This window comes from Gekko japonicus, unplaced genomic scaffold (assembly GCF_001447785.1).
Source record: "Gekko japonicus isolate JY-2015 unplaced genomic scaffold, Gekko_japonicus_V1.1 scaffold78, whole genome shotgun sequence".
Lineage (NCBI taxonomy): Eukaryota > Metazoa > Chordata > Lepidosauria > Squamata > Gekkonidae > Gekko > Gekko japonicus.
Window position 1 is genome coordinate 2077667 of NW_015165236.1, and position 13470 is coordinate 2091136.

The 13470-nt window shown below is 56.2% G+C and overlaps 1 protein-coding gene across 1 annotated transcript in view; it reads left to right on the forward strand.

Annotated features, from left to right (window-relative positions):
• Positions 1-9: 9 nt before the first annotated feature.
• The window catches only part of TRAP1 (TNF receptor-associated protein 1), a gene marked incomplete at its 5' end in the record, with an annotated part of 19767 nt that continues 6306 nt past the window's right edge, over positions 10-13470 (forward strand). The window contains 12 exons of the mRNA XM_015409899.1: positions 10-214; positions 516-598; positions 748-888; positions 5766-5837; positions 6793-6953; positions 7805-7914; positions 8344-8417; positions 9922-10077; positions 11278-11398; positions 11495-11564; positions 12964-13109; positions 13249-13436. Coding sequence (XP_015265385.1) covers positions 10-214; positions 516-598; positions 748-888; positions 5766-5837; positions 6793-6953; positions 7805-7914; positions 8344-8417; positions 9922-10077; positions 11278-11398; positions 11495-11564; positions 12964-13109; positions 13249-13436 — 1527 coding nt within the window. The remainder of the gene's footprint in view (positions 215-515; positions 599-747; positions 889-5765; positions 5838-6792; positions 6954-7804; positions 7915-8343; positions 8418-9921; positions 10078-11277; positions 11399-11494; positions 11565-12963; positions 13110-13248; positions 13437-13470) is intronic.

The following is a 13470-nucleotide window of genomic DNA, read 5'->3' on the forward strand; positions in this document are numbered from 1 at the left end:
GCCCGCCACTGCGCCGCTCTCCGCGGGACCGCGGCGGGGGGAAGGCCGGAGAGGACGACGACGCCGCCGCTTCTGCGCCCGCCCGCCCTCGCCTGGCCCGCCGCCCGCTTCAGCACGCGGGCGGCCGAGAGCGGCGAGCGCAAGGAGGAGAAGGAGGAGGAGGGAGGGGAGGCGGCGCGGCACACGCTCATCGGCCACGCGGAGAGCGTCCAAGGTCAGACGCAGCGGGGGCCCCGGGGCGGGTTAGGGCTCCTCCGCTCCTGCCTCCCATTGCCCGCCCTCCCCGGGCAGGGTTGCTAATCTCCAGGGCGTACCTGCGGACCTCCCGCCATTACCTGAGCCCCCTTGGAGAGTGGGACTGTGTGGCGCTGTGCCCCCTGCGGGGGGGGGGTGTCCCTTCCCCAACTCTGCTCTCACCAGCCTTCTCCCCCCCCCCCCGATCTCCCGGCTGTCCGCCCTGCGTTTTGGCCCAAGGACAGTGTCTCTAACGGGCGTCCTCTGCATGCCCCTTGCAGGCGCTCCTTCCAGTTATGAGTTCCAGGCGGAGACCAAGAAGCTGCTGGACATCGTGGCCCGGTCCCTGTACTCAGAGAAGGAGGTAGGCCCCGCCGGGGGAGGGTGGGGAGTCCCTCTGGCCGCCCTCTGGCCATGCGGGGGGGGTTGATTGCACAGCTGACCGTTTTGGGTGGGTAGAATGCTTTGTTGCTGCCGCGGCCCTCCATTTGCCAGACTTGTTCCCTCCTGCAGGTGTTTATCCGGGAGCTGATATCCAATGGCAGTGACGCGCTGGAGAAGATGCGCCACCAGCTGCTTTCTGAAGGGAAAGCCCTGTCAGACCTGGAGATCCATCTCCAGACCGACTCTGAGAAGGGAACGCTCATCATCCAGGTGTTGCTGCTAGGGAAGACGGCGGGGGGTCCTTCTTTTCCTGTGATTGTGGCCATTTTCCCTCTGATACACAATTCTGCCTGCGTGCTCCCGTTGCCAAATTAGAAACACACAGTCGGAGTCCAACGAGTTAGATGAATAGCTGTTTAATGCATTGAAACAGGGAAGACGGGGGGGGGGGAGCACCTTCGCACCTCAGCAAGTCCAAAGATGTATTCTACGATAACCAGGAAGGGCTGAAGGTCTTATACCCCAAATGACATTGCATATAGTTTATACATTAAAGAATCTCTAATTGGTACCAAGCAGTTAACATGATAGAAGCATCATTTGACTTTAAACCTTACAATTGGTCTCTCATGTATTGTCAGCGATTGCATTTGCTTATCCGCTCTTCAGAGCAATGAGAACACTGAGAACCTTTCTGGCCTTAGTGAAGCTAGTCCCTCTTTCCCTGGTTTCTGGGGAGCTGGGTGATAGGGGTTGTGATTCACATTCAGCTTTGCTCTTAACGTCCTTGCAGCTTCTGGAGTACACATTCTATCCTTATTGCATCCTAACTCTATCCCTAGAGGCCTCTAATAATGCTTTTCCTTAATATATATAGCTTTATATACAAAAGGTGCAGTTATCAAATATATTCTACTATAGGCTTCTCTAATCAAAAGATTCTAGGTTACATACCAAGATCTGGATCTATTATAATTAAACTTTTGAAGGCACAGTGGCAGCTGTCAGCATATAAACATGTCAGAGGAAATGTCAGACCCCACATTCAGAAATCACATTCATTTTCCCCTTGTCCTACACCCCAGAACTTCCTCTGATTTTCTTTCTTAGTGAGAGTACTTCTCCGCCCACTCTTATGCCAGAGAAAGTGGTTCAGCTGTGGCATAAAAGCCATAAATTTGGATAGTTTTATGGGAGATGCCTGGGCTGCTTCTGTGCTTCTTTCTTTATATGAGCTGCGTCTGCTTGCCTTTTATTTTGGGGTGCTGTGCATAATCAGCCCTCAGGATGGGTCCCTGAAATGGTAGGGAGGACACGGGGCAGATTTTCTCCAGGGAGGGGTTGGCAGAAGTTTTCAGAGCTGCCCTTCATCCCTTGCCTTCTGGGGATGTCGGTGGGCTTTGAAGCTTGGTTTCCAGAACTGCACATTGTGCCTTACCAGGCACGACACATTTCTTTGGGGGTAAAAATAGTAAGGCAAAATTTCAGCTGATGGTTGTGAGGGTGGGAGGCTGTTCTGCAGCTGCTGGATCAGGGAAAGATGATGGAAATGCTGTTTTATACAGAGAGTGATCACAATGTGGAATTCATTGCCAGAGGATGTCACGATGGCCACAGGAATGCACAGCTGTGAAAGGGGATTAGACAGATGCATGGAGGATAAGCCTATCAATGGCTACGAGCCACTGTGACTGAGGGGAATCTTCACATCCAGAGGCACTATCAGGGGAAGGCCTCAGCCTCTATGCCCTGTTAGGGGGAGGCCTCAGCCTCTATGCCACCGTGTGAGGCAGGAGGCTGGACTAGATGGACCCTCACTGGTCTGACCCAGCAGGGCTCTTCTGAGGTTCTTCTCGGGAAGGCCTCAGCCTCTGTGTCCTGTTATTGGCCCTTCAGAGGAACTAGCTGGCCACTGTGGGAGACGGGATGATGGACCACACGAACTATAGGTCTGATGGAGCAGGGCTCTTCTGATCTTCTTATTAAGGCCTCGGCCTCTGTGCCCTGTTGTTGGCCCTCCAGAGGAACTGGCTGGCCCCTGTGTGAGACGGGAGGCTGGACTAGAGGGACCCTCCCTGGTCTGACCCAGCAGGGCTCTTCTGATCTTCTTATTAAGGCCTCGGCCTCTGTGCCCTGTTGTTGGCCCTCCAGAGGAACTGGCTGGCCCCTGTGTGAGACGGGAGGCTGGACTAGAGGGACCCTCCCTGGTCTGACCCAGCAGGGCTCTTCTGATCTTCTTATTAAGGCCTCGGCCTCTGTGCCCTGTTGTTGGCCCTCCAGAGGAACTGGCTGGCCCCTGTGTGAGACGGGAGGCTGGACTAGAGGGACCCTCCCTGGTCTGACCCAGCAGGGCTCTTCTGATCTTCTTATTAAGGCCTCGGCCTCTGTGCCCTGTTGTTGGCCCTCCAGAGGAACTGGCTGGCCCCTGTGTGAGACGGGAGGCTGGACTAGAGGGACCCTCCCTGGTCTGACCCAGCAGGGCTCTTCTGATCTTCTTATTAAGGCCTCGGCCTCTGTGCCCTGTTGTTGGCCCTCCAGAGGAACTGGCTGGCCCCTGTGTGAGACGGGAGGCTGGACTAGAGGGACCCTCCCTGGTCTGACCCAGCAGGGCTCTTCTGATCTTCTTATTAAGGCCTCGGCCTCTGTGCCCTGTTGTTGGCCCTCCAGAGGAACTGGCTGGCCCCTGTGTGAGACGGGAGGCTGGACTAGAGGGACCCTCCCTGGTCTGACCCAGCAGGGCTCTTCTGATCTTCTTATTAAGGCCTCGGCCTCTGTGCCCTGTTGTTGGCCCTCCAGAGGAACTGGCTGGCCCCTGTGTGAGACGGGAGGCTGGACTAGAGGGACCCTCCCTGGTCTGACCCAGCAGGGCTCTTCTGATCTTCTTATTAAGGCCTCGGCCTCTGTGCCCTGTTGTTGGCCCTCCAGAGGAACTGGCTGGCCCCTGTGTGAGACGGGAGGCTGGACTAGAGGGACCCTCCCTGGTCTGACCCAGCAGGGCTCTTCTGATCTTCTTATTAAGGCCTCGGCCTCTGTGCCCTGTTGTTGGCCCTCCAGAGGAACTGGCTGGCCCCTGTGTGAGACGGGAGGCTGGACTAGAGGGACCCTCCCTGGTCTGACCCAGCAGGGCTCTTCTGATCTTCTTATTAAGGCCTCGGCCTCTGTGCCCTGTTGTTGGCCCTCCAGAGGAACTGGCTGGCCCCTGTGTGAGACGGGAGGCTGGACTAGAGGGACCCTCCCTGGTCTGACCCAGCAGGGCTCTTCTGATCTTCTTATTAAGGCCTCGGCCTCTGTGCCCTGTTGTTGGCCCTCCAGAGGAACTGGCTGGCCCCTGTGTGAGACGGGAGGCTGGACTAGAGGGACCCTCCCTGGTCTGACCCAGCAGGGCTCTTCTGATCTTCTTATTAAGGCCTCGGCCTCTGTGCCCTGTTGTTGGCCCTCCAGAGGAACTGGCTGGCCCCTGTGTGAGACGGGAGGCTGGACTAGAGGGACCCTCCCTGGTCTGACCCAGCAGGGCTCTTCTGATCTTCTTATTAAGGCCTCGGCCTCTGTGCCCTGTTGTTGGCCCTCCAGAGGAACTGGCTGGCCCCTGTGTGAGACGGGAGGCTGGACTAGAGGGACCCTCCCTGGTCTGACCCAGCAGGGCTCTTCTGATCTTCTTATTAAGGCCTCGGCCTCTGTGCCCTGTTGTTGGCCCTCCAGAGGAACTGGCTGGCCCCTGTGTGAGACGGGAGGCTGGACTAGAGGGACCCTCCCTGGTCTGACCCAGCAGGGCTCTTCTGAGGTTCTTCTCAGGGGAAGGCCTCAGCCTCTGTGTCCTGTTATTGGCCCTTCAGAGGAACTAGCTGTCCACTGTGGGAGGCGGGATGAAGGACTAGATGAACAATAGGTCTGATCCAGCAGGGCTGTTCTGATCTTCTTATTAAGGCCTCGGCCTCTCTGCCCTGTTGCTGGCCCTCCAGAGGAACTGGCTGGCCCCTGTGTGAGATGGGATGCTGGACTAGAGGGACCCTCCCTGGTCTGACCCAGCAGGGCTCTTCTGAGGTTCTTATGAGATCAACTGGGTGCAGGGTACTGAGCTGCTAGCCTTGGAAGTCAGGAGCTGTCAGAATCCTGGCGTGCCAGCCAATGCCCCCTTTAAGCAGTAGAGTGTTGTGAGCAAAAATTCTGTGAGCTACTAGCCTTAAAGTTGTGAGCGAGTGATTTGGCTGCTGCATAGATTAGTTTGCTCTGGAGCCATCGTTCCTGAGCGAAGACAAAAATGCGTGAGCCAGAGGCTAAAGAACTGTGAGCTAGCTCACACTAACTCAGCTTAGAGGGAATATTGGCCAGTGTCTCTGGGCCTCCATTGTTTTGCTGCCTCTGTGGAGTCTCTCTTCCTCGTGGACTCGTGAAGGATTGGCTACCGGAGAGTAGCACTTTGCACATTACTGCTTCCTGTAGTGATGCTGTTCAGGGACATCCTTGGGTGTGGTGACTGAGGATGGGGGGTGCCCTGTATTGCAGCACGGCCGTAGCCCCGTGAGGCTGAGCTGACGTGATGCCCGCGATGATCACACACGTAGTGATGAATCACGTGCGGCTGCCATGTGCTGAGTCAGACCCCCCTTGGCCCATCAGGGTCAGTCTTGTCTGCTCAGCCTGGCAGCAGCTCTCCAGGGTCTCGGGTCTTTCACGTCGCTGGAGGTGCGTGTGTTGGGGAGGGTGTGTGTCACTCCTGGGGCCTTCTGCCATGCAAAGGACCTCTCCACCGCTGAGCCACAGCCCCTCACCCGTCTCACAGAAGAGGCCCCGCTTAACCCGAAAGAGTAAAATAAAAAGCAAGTGGATTAAAATATTAACCAAAGGGTTAAGTATGTTTAGTTTATACCTATATTGTTTAAAAGCAAGTGAAGAGTTTGGCACCCGAGTTCTCCGAAAGAGGTAGAGGGGTCTGTGGCTTGTGCAGGAAGGAGCCCTGTAGGTGCTCCTGCAAGGAGTCAAAGGAGAGCTTTTGTTTGCAGCTCTGCTCTGCGCCTTCAGTCTCTAGCGTTTGTCACAAAACTATGACACACAACGTGTCGTAAGCCTGGTTCTCCTGTCTGTGCAGAGGATAATCCACCACCTCCCTCAGTCTACTGAAATTTGCTTTGTCTGTGATTTCTTTGCAGGATACAGGCATTGGGATGACCCGAGAGGAGCTGGTTTCTAATCTGGGCACCATCGCAAGGTCCGGCTCCAAGGTAAAAGGGGGAGGAGAGGACTTCTCCGAGGGAGGTGAGGGGGGGGCCCGCTGGGGTGGGCTTTCCTGGCAGCCTTCATGGACCTCGGCAGTGGCTGCTGCTGCTCCTGCTGTTGCGCAGAGAGTCTCGGGCTTCCTCCTGGATACAGCTGTCCGGGCAGTGCCTTTCGGACGCATCCCGTCCTGCCTCCTGTCCACAGTCAGTCAGGCGTGCTTTTCTGCTGTAATCCCCCCCCCCCCCCCCCCCCGCCAGAGGCACCGTTTGCTTGTCCCGGGCAACCCGGATAGGGCTGGGGAGGGGAGCTGAGGACATGAGGGCCAGCAGCCGGTGTGTCTTTGCTAGAGATGTGAACGGCCAGGAAAAAAACGGAAAAATTCGGGGGAAACCGGGTTTTTTCCTTTTTTCCTGAAGCCTTTTTTGTTTTCCCGAAAAGGAAAAAAAATGATGATGGAATGTTTTATTTTAACATGATGAATAAAATATTTTAAGACAAGGTGTTCAAATATTTTCTAAATCATTTCTAAAATATATGTATGGTGTCAGATTGATCTAATTTCTGTGCACTGAGGACAAGCAAGTCCTAGGTTACAAACTGAACTCTCCAATGCAAGAACAAGATGCATTTCTTCCCTAACCCTAACCCTAACCCTATTGTCACAAGAAGAGAAAAAGGTTTCAGTTTTGTTTTGCATGTGGGTGGGTATTCTGTTTGTAATAATATGCTAGTTGTGATAATTTCATGCCAGGTAAAAATGTCCATAGTCATATTTTATGTTCCTAAAGTAACAGAATGACTTTCAATCTGGAAAAGACAAAAGAAGTGCTAATGTAGAATTTTTTTCAAGTTTTCCGAAAATTTACATTTCTCCCCAGAAAAAAACCGGAAAACACCTGGGTTTTTCCTCGAGCTGCAAAATTTCCGGAGATTTTACATCTCTAGTCTTTGCTTCCCCAGGCCTTCCTGGAGGAGCTTCGGAACAAGGAAGAGGCCAGCAGTAAGATCATCGGCCAGTTTGGGGTGGGCTTCTACTCCGCCTTCATGGTGGCTGACCGGGTGGAAGTGTTCTCGCAGTCGGCGCAGCCAGGTGCCCCAGGCTGCTACTGGCGGTCAGATGGGTAAGAAGTACATGCTTATTATCAGGGGTCATTTCCTAGAAAAAGAGGTGCAGGAGCTCATTAGCACAGCTCATTAGCATAACTTATTTGCATATGCCCCACAGCCCCTAACATCACCAGAAGTGTGTCAGAAGGCAACTCCACTGGACTATTTTGGATTGCTAGCTATTGGGCGGTGGGGGGGAACATGCAGATCTGTCCTCGCTGAGGAGGGAGAGCTTGTACCTGAATAAAACTTGGTTTTAAAGCAGGAGCTCATTAGCATAACTCATTAGCATAACTTATTTGCATATGCCTGGAAGTGTGTCAGAAGGCAACATCCACCACTCAGGCTCCACTGGACTGTTTTGGATTCCTAGCTATGGGATGGGGGGGACGTGCAGATCTGTCCTCGCAGAGGAGGGAGAGCTTGTACCTGAATAAAACTTGGTCTTAAAGGTTCCACTGGACTGTTTTGGACCGGGGGGGTCGGGGGGGGGGCTCTGCAGCTTACCTGGCTGCTTCTTGCTCTGACTGAGGGCTGCTGGGAGTAGGGGGTGGGGCTTGTTGCACGTGCTCGCCCCCTGGGCTCTTTACTGCCGGAGCTCCGCTCCTGTGCGCTCCTGCAGGAAATGACCCCTGCTTACAATATTAATCCATTAGGCAGACACTCTAGTCATATCTCCTAGTAACACTCATCAGATCCATTAGTGTAATATAAGTCTACTCTTCCTACTTACTTATACATATCTAAAGCCCGTAATTGCTGCCAGCCAAAGTCTGTGAAGAATTTTGTCTCACAAGGCCAGCTGGTGGCAGTCAGGACAAGGTGGGCCACTCCTTGCGCCCTTGATGCGGCCTTCTTTTCCCAGGTCAGGAATGTTTGAGATCTCGGAGGCCTCCGGAGTCCGGACTGGGACCAAAATCATTCTTCACCTCAAGGAGGACTGCAAGGAGTTCGCTGCCGAGGAGCGGGTCCAAGGTGAGTCAGCGAGGGGGGGATGCCGGCAGTCCTCTCCGACCCGCCCTCCCAAGTGAGCAGCCTCTCTGGTTTTGTGACGCTTAGTAGACTGGGGGGGGGGGGAGCATTTGAACTTTCGGGGCCAGGAAGGGCGCGACCCGCATGGAACGGGTCTTTGTCTCTTTGCCGTGGTGAGCTTTCAGACTGGCAGTCTGGTCTCCCTTTGCTTGACCGGATCCCTCCCCTTCCACAGCCAGTGCGGGCCTTTGTGGAGCTTCCCTCTTGGGGCTGAGGTGGCTGCCGATCCCACATCCCCCAGAATGGCCAGGGAGCAAATAGGGGGCAGCCTTCTGACCCACGGCAGGGTTTGGGTGGACATGAGCCATGGCCTTGCTCTGCCCTTCTGTGGAAACTGTCACTGAACAAACCTTTCTCCCCCCCCCCCTTTAGCGGTCATCACCAAATACAGCAACTTCATCAGCTTCCCCCTCTACCTCAATGGGAAACGCACCAACACCTTGCAGGTAAGCTGAAGGCTGAGTGGCGCAATCCTTCCGCCAGGGGCACGGCTCCCAGTGCTAGTCCTCCCTCCGGTCTGACATGGGGGGAAGCCCGGAGGAACAAAAAAAAACCCCTCCCCCCAAAGTGCAGGGGTCCCAAAGGTCTCTGAGCCCGCCGGGTGCCGTTTGCCTCCCCCCCCCCCAGTTCGTAGGCAGCGCATACACGGCCCGGGGGAGCCGCCGGGCATCACTCACGTTGACCACTCTTGATTTGCTCTTATGTTATGAGGCGGGTCTAGCCCTTCCTGGGCAGGCCAAGGGTGAAAAGTCCCTCAGAGGATTGGAGACAAGGCAGTGTGCCAGTCCTGGGGCCCCGCCGCCAAGCTCAGTAGAAGAACGTGAGCCTCTGGGCAGTGCAATGTTTCTCCCGAGGATTTATTTGTGGCAAACGGGGGAGGCCCCTGAATTCAGCGTCAAGACCATTTATTAGTATTATTAGTATTAGTATTTGTATTTATAGCCCAACCCATCCCGCAAGCGGGCTCAGGGCGGATAACATCATAAAAACAGTACAAGTACGATTAAAATTAAACAAGTTAGTAATTTAAACAATAATAAAGATTAACACCCAATCACACTTCTGACAGTCACTGGTTATACGGTTCTTTAGCATATTATTTGGGTGGACAGGTGAGACCACCACCTCAGGGGGGGGCCATAGAGAGACGCCCGCTGCCTCAGCCAAAGGCCCGGCGGAAGAGCTCCGTCTCGCAGGCCCTGCGGAACTGAGGGAGATCCCTACGCAGGGGGGGGGGGCCCTGGTCTCGACGGGGAGCATAGGACAACCAGGAGGTGTTTGTCCTTGGAGCTCTTTGGGGGCGTCTATGGGAAGAGGTGGCCCCCTCAGCTATGTGGGCCCCGGGCCGTGTGAGGCTTTGAAGGTTATGGCCAACACCTTGAAGCGAACCCGGAAGCCAGCTGGCAACCAGTGCAGTGGGCGGAGCCATGGTAAGAACGCTTTCCTGGGACTGAGCCGGCTGGGGGAAAACGGGATTAGTCTCCTTTCCCTGTATCTTTGCATTCTGCTCTGACTTTGTTTTAAAATCCATTTTTGTTACCTTTAATCATTTTAAGGAGTGATTTTGTGTGCCTTTGGCCGAGAGACCGGGCGAGGGAGGAAGGCAGTCCTTTTAGAAAGTGGGCAAACCCAGGAAGCCCCCCCCCCCGCCCACGCAGCAGCGCCAGGATGCAGCCCCTGCGGCTCCCACGGCGCCCCTTCCCCGTGGCTGTGGCCTCCTCCCTGGCCTCTCCCGGGGCCGCCCCGAGACCCTCGGTTCTTCCGTGTGAGATTTCGCAGCCGGGTTGGGTGTGTGTGTGTGTGTGTGATGGCAGCTTCCCCGTCGCTCCCTCTGGAGGGCTCTGCTGGTCCCTCGGCACCAAACCAGCCGTGCCTCCGTCAGCCAGCTGCGGGGGTGGGAGTGGGGGGGTGGGCCGGCGCTGAGGCTGGTGGCCGCTGTGTCTGTGCCAGGCCCTCTGGACGATGGACCCCAAGGAGGTTGGGGAAGAGCAGCACGAGGAGTTCTACCGCTTCATCGCCCAGGCCCACGACGAGCCCCGCTACGTCCTCCACTACAAGACCGACGCCCCCCTCAACATCTGCAGCATCTTCTACGTGCCGGGGATGGTGAGTGGAGGCAGGGAGAGGGGTGGGGTGGGGGTGGGGAGCAGGCTTCCCTCTCAGCTGAGTTAGTGTGAGCTAGCTCACAGTTTTTTTAGCCTCCAGCTCACACATTTTTGTCCCAGCTCAGGAAGGATGGGGCTCCAGAGCAAACTAATTTATGCAGTAGCCAAATCGCTCATTCACAACTTCAATGCCAGGAGCTCACAAAGTAGAATTTTTGCTCACAGGACTCCACAGCTTAGAGGGAACATTGGTGGTGGGGGTGTCTTCCTTCCGGCGTGTTCTTCTCCCTCTGCACGTTCCTGAACCAGGTCATGCAGGCCAGCGGGCCCTTCATAAAGTCAGAACCGTGTGTCTGATGTAAATCCTGGAGTGTAGCGGGAGTAGCCACACTCAGTTCACCCGAAGTCCCACGGGGCAGGTGGAGGAATACAAGAAGCCTGGCAGGCTGGGTCCCTGCCCTCCTTGAGCCTGGGCCGGTTCGGGGACTGAACTCTGCGCCCCGCAAGGGGCGGGTGCTGCAGGTTCAGACGCGGCTGGTTCAGTGCCTGATTGGGTGCCCCGTTCTGAGAGCCCCTAAAAGAGGCAGAGAGCAGAGAAAACGACCTGACTCTTGGGGCCTCACCCTCAGTGTCTCGTGGGCCAGCAGATCTTCCTGGACCAGCGTGCGGTTCCGTGGCAGGACTAGTTCCAGCCAGACAAGGCACTCCTGCCTCCTGAGCCCACGGAACAGGGCAGAGGCCTTTCCAGGAATGACTCCAATCCCCCCCCCACCCCACCCCCCCCCCCCCCCAAGTAGGAGGAGGTCCCCAAAATCTCTGCCCTGGATGGGCAGCCTCCTCAAAGGTATTTGGTGTTTTAGACAATGTGCCCCAGGTGTGCTGGAGGTTTCTGCTGGACGCTGATTCTCCCCTCCCCATGAACAGAAGTGTGCTGCGTCTGTCCACTGGCCTGTCACGGTCGGAGGCGTCCGCTCTCATGGACGGTGGCCCTCTGTCCTCAGCCTAGCTGGGAAGCAAACACTGAAGGAATGGCCGGACATTCTTGTTGGCAATTTAGAGGATGGATCTGAAGGCTGCCCGTAGTCCGTGGTGGAAAGGGAGGTGGTGGAGTCCCTCTTTTAAGACTGTCCTGCCTGAAATATCGTTGGCTTCCCGGCGCCAACCGCAGGATTCTTTTCTTTTCCCTGCCTGCCCCGTGCAGAAGCCCTCCATGCTCGACATCAGCCGAGAGCTGGACTCCAGCGTTGCCCTGTACAGTCGCAAAGTCCTGATCCTGACCAAAGCCGCGGACATCTTGCCCAAGTGGCTGCGCTTCCTGAAAGGTAGCTGCTATAGCTCTGGGCCGGGGGCGGTGTGGGCAGGCTCCTTCCGTCTGCGCCCGCGGCTGACCTCCTCTGCCATGCCCTCTTCTCTTGCAGGGGTGGTGGACAGCGAGGATATCCCCTTGAACCTCAGCCGGGAGCTGCTTCAGGAGAGCGCCCTCCTCAGGTGAGAGGGGGCCGCTTGCTCCCGGTGCGGACGTCCTTCTCAGGGAGGAGCCAGAGCCGAGTGGCAGAGCCTCTGCTTGGCCTGCAGGAGGTCCCAGGCGCGATCCCTGGCCGCCTCTCCTCTGGCTTGGGGGGCCAGGCAGGGGGTGATGGGGAAGACCCTTCTCCGCCTGAGACCTTGGCAAGCGGCTGCCAGTCTGAGTAGACAGGGCTGACCTGGGTGGGGACAAGGCAGCTTGGTCTGTCTCTGCGACACGTCGAGCTCAGCACTCTGTTCAGGACGTGTTCATTAGCGTTTCTAGCCCTTGTGTGTGTTTCTTTGGGGTGCCGCCTGCGGCCCTTCTGAGGGCTGTTCCCTCGTCTGGTGCCAGTCCTGGGCAAGGCCCTCGGCTGGCGAGCAGTTCGCGCTTTGAAACCTTGGCACGGGAGCGGTCCTTGCCGGTCAAGCAGGTTGGCTGTGCATTGGCGCACTCTCTGCCTGTGAGTGGACTCTGGCGGTTGCTTAAGGTTACTTTGGTCTTTCTTTGGCAGTTAATTGAAATAAATTGCTTTTTAATAGAGATTAAGAAGAGTTCAGTTGGCCTCCTTGTCTTGCTCTAGAAAAGACAGCAAGGACGTATCCCACGTGACTCATTTGCATCTGGTGATTAGCTCATCTGCACTTGGTGGATCATCTCCTACTTAGTGAAGAACTTATAGTAATCTCATGGTTAAGACAGAAGAGATTTTGAGGGAGATGCGATTGTATTATCAGATTTAAAGGTCTTTAATAGATAAATCCTCGAGAAATCTGCCACGGAATGTTTCTGAACTGGCCGAGTCCCGTCAGGACTGTTGAGTGTAGAGAGGCTCTCATTGCAAGTGGGTGTGAGCCCCCCCCCCCCCGATAGCTGTGGGCCCCGAGCTTCCCGGAGGGGCAGGCCTCCTGCCAGAGCGGAAAAGAAAGGCGGCTCTTTCATGCAGTGGGAATTGCCACTGTGACTCTCCACAAGGTGCAGAGCGAGAGCATTCCGGTTGATGCAGAAACATCTTTCCCACCCACGTTACGCAGGGCCCTTTTGACTGGAGATCATCACTGAGACGAACCCTGTGACCTCTTGGGCTCTGCCCTCTAGGCAAAGAGGCCTGGTGGTCTGGGATGAAACGCAGTTATGGGGAGGGGGGCCTTGAGAGTGGGAAAGGCAGTCCTTGCTTCACCCGGACTGTAGAAAAGGGAAGTGGGGCACATTTCTTTTGAGCCAACGGGAGACAGTCAACAGCCACCCCGTCCCGCGTTGGGGTTTCAGGAGGGTCTTTTCTTTTCCTCGTCTCTCCCCCGCCTCCCCTGCCACTGGAGCTGTGGACCCCCTCAGTCCAGAGACGCCCCCGCGATTCTTCAGCTGCGGTTTTTCCTTCGGCAGGAAGCTCCGGGAGGTCTTGCAGAGGAGGCTGATCAACTTCTTTGTTACTCAGAGCAAGAAGGACCCGAGGAAATATGCCAGGTTCTTTGAGGATTACGGGCTCTTCATCCGGGAGGGGATCGTCACCGTGGCTGAACAGGAGGTCAAAGGAGGGAGGGGGGGCCGTAGTCTGGATTTCCCGGCCCTTTGCCACTTGGCTCCTGGGGAAAAGGTGTTAAAGTGGGGGGTGGGGGGGACACAGGGGGAACTCAGAGCCTGGGCTGGGCTAACGCGGCCTCCCTTCCCAGGAGGACATAGCCAAGCTGCTGCGTTACGAGTCCTCAGCCCTGCCCATTGGCCAGCTGACCAGCCTGTCGGAGTATGCCAGCCGCATGCCCGCTGGCAGCAGGAACATCTACTACCTGTGTGCCCCCAGTCGGCATCTGGCTGAAGCCTCTCCCTACTACGAGGCCATGAAGAAGAAGGATGCAGAGGCGAGTGGGCGGGATGGGGGGGGGGGGGGGCGTT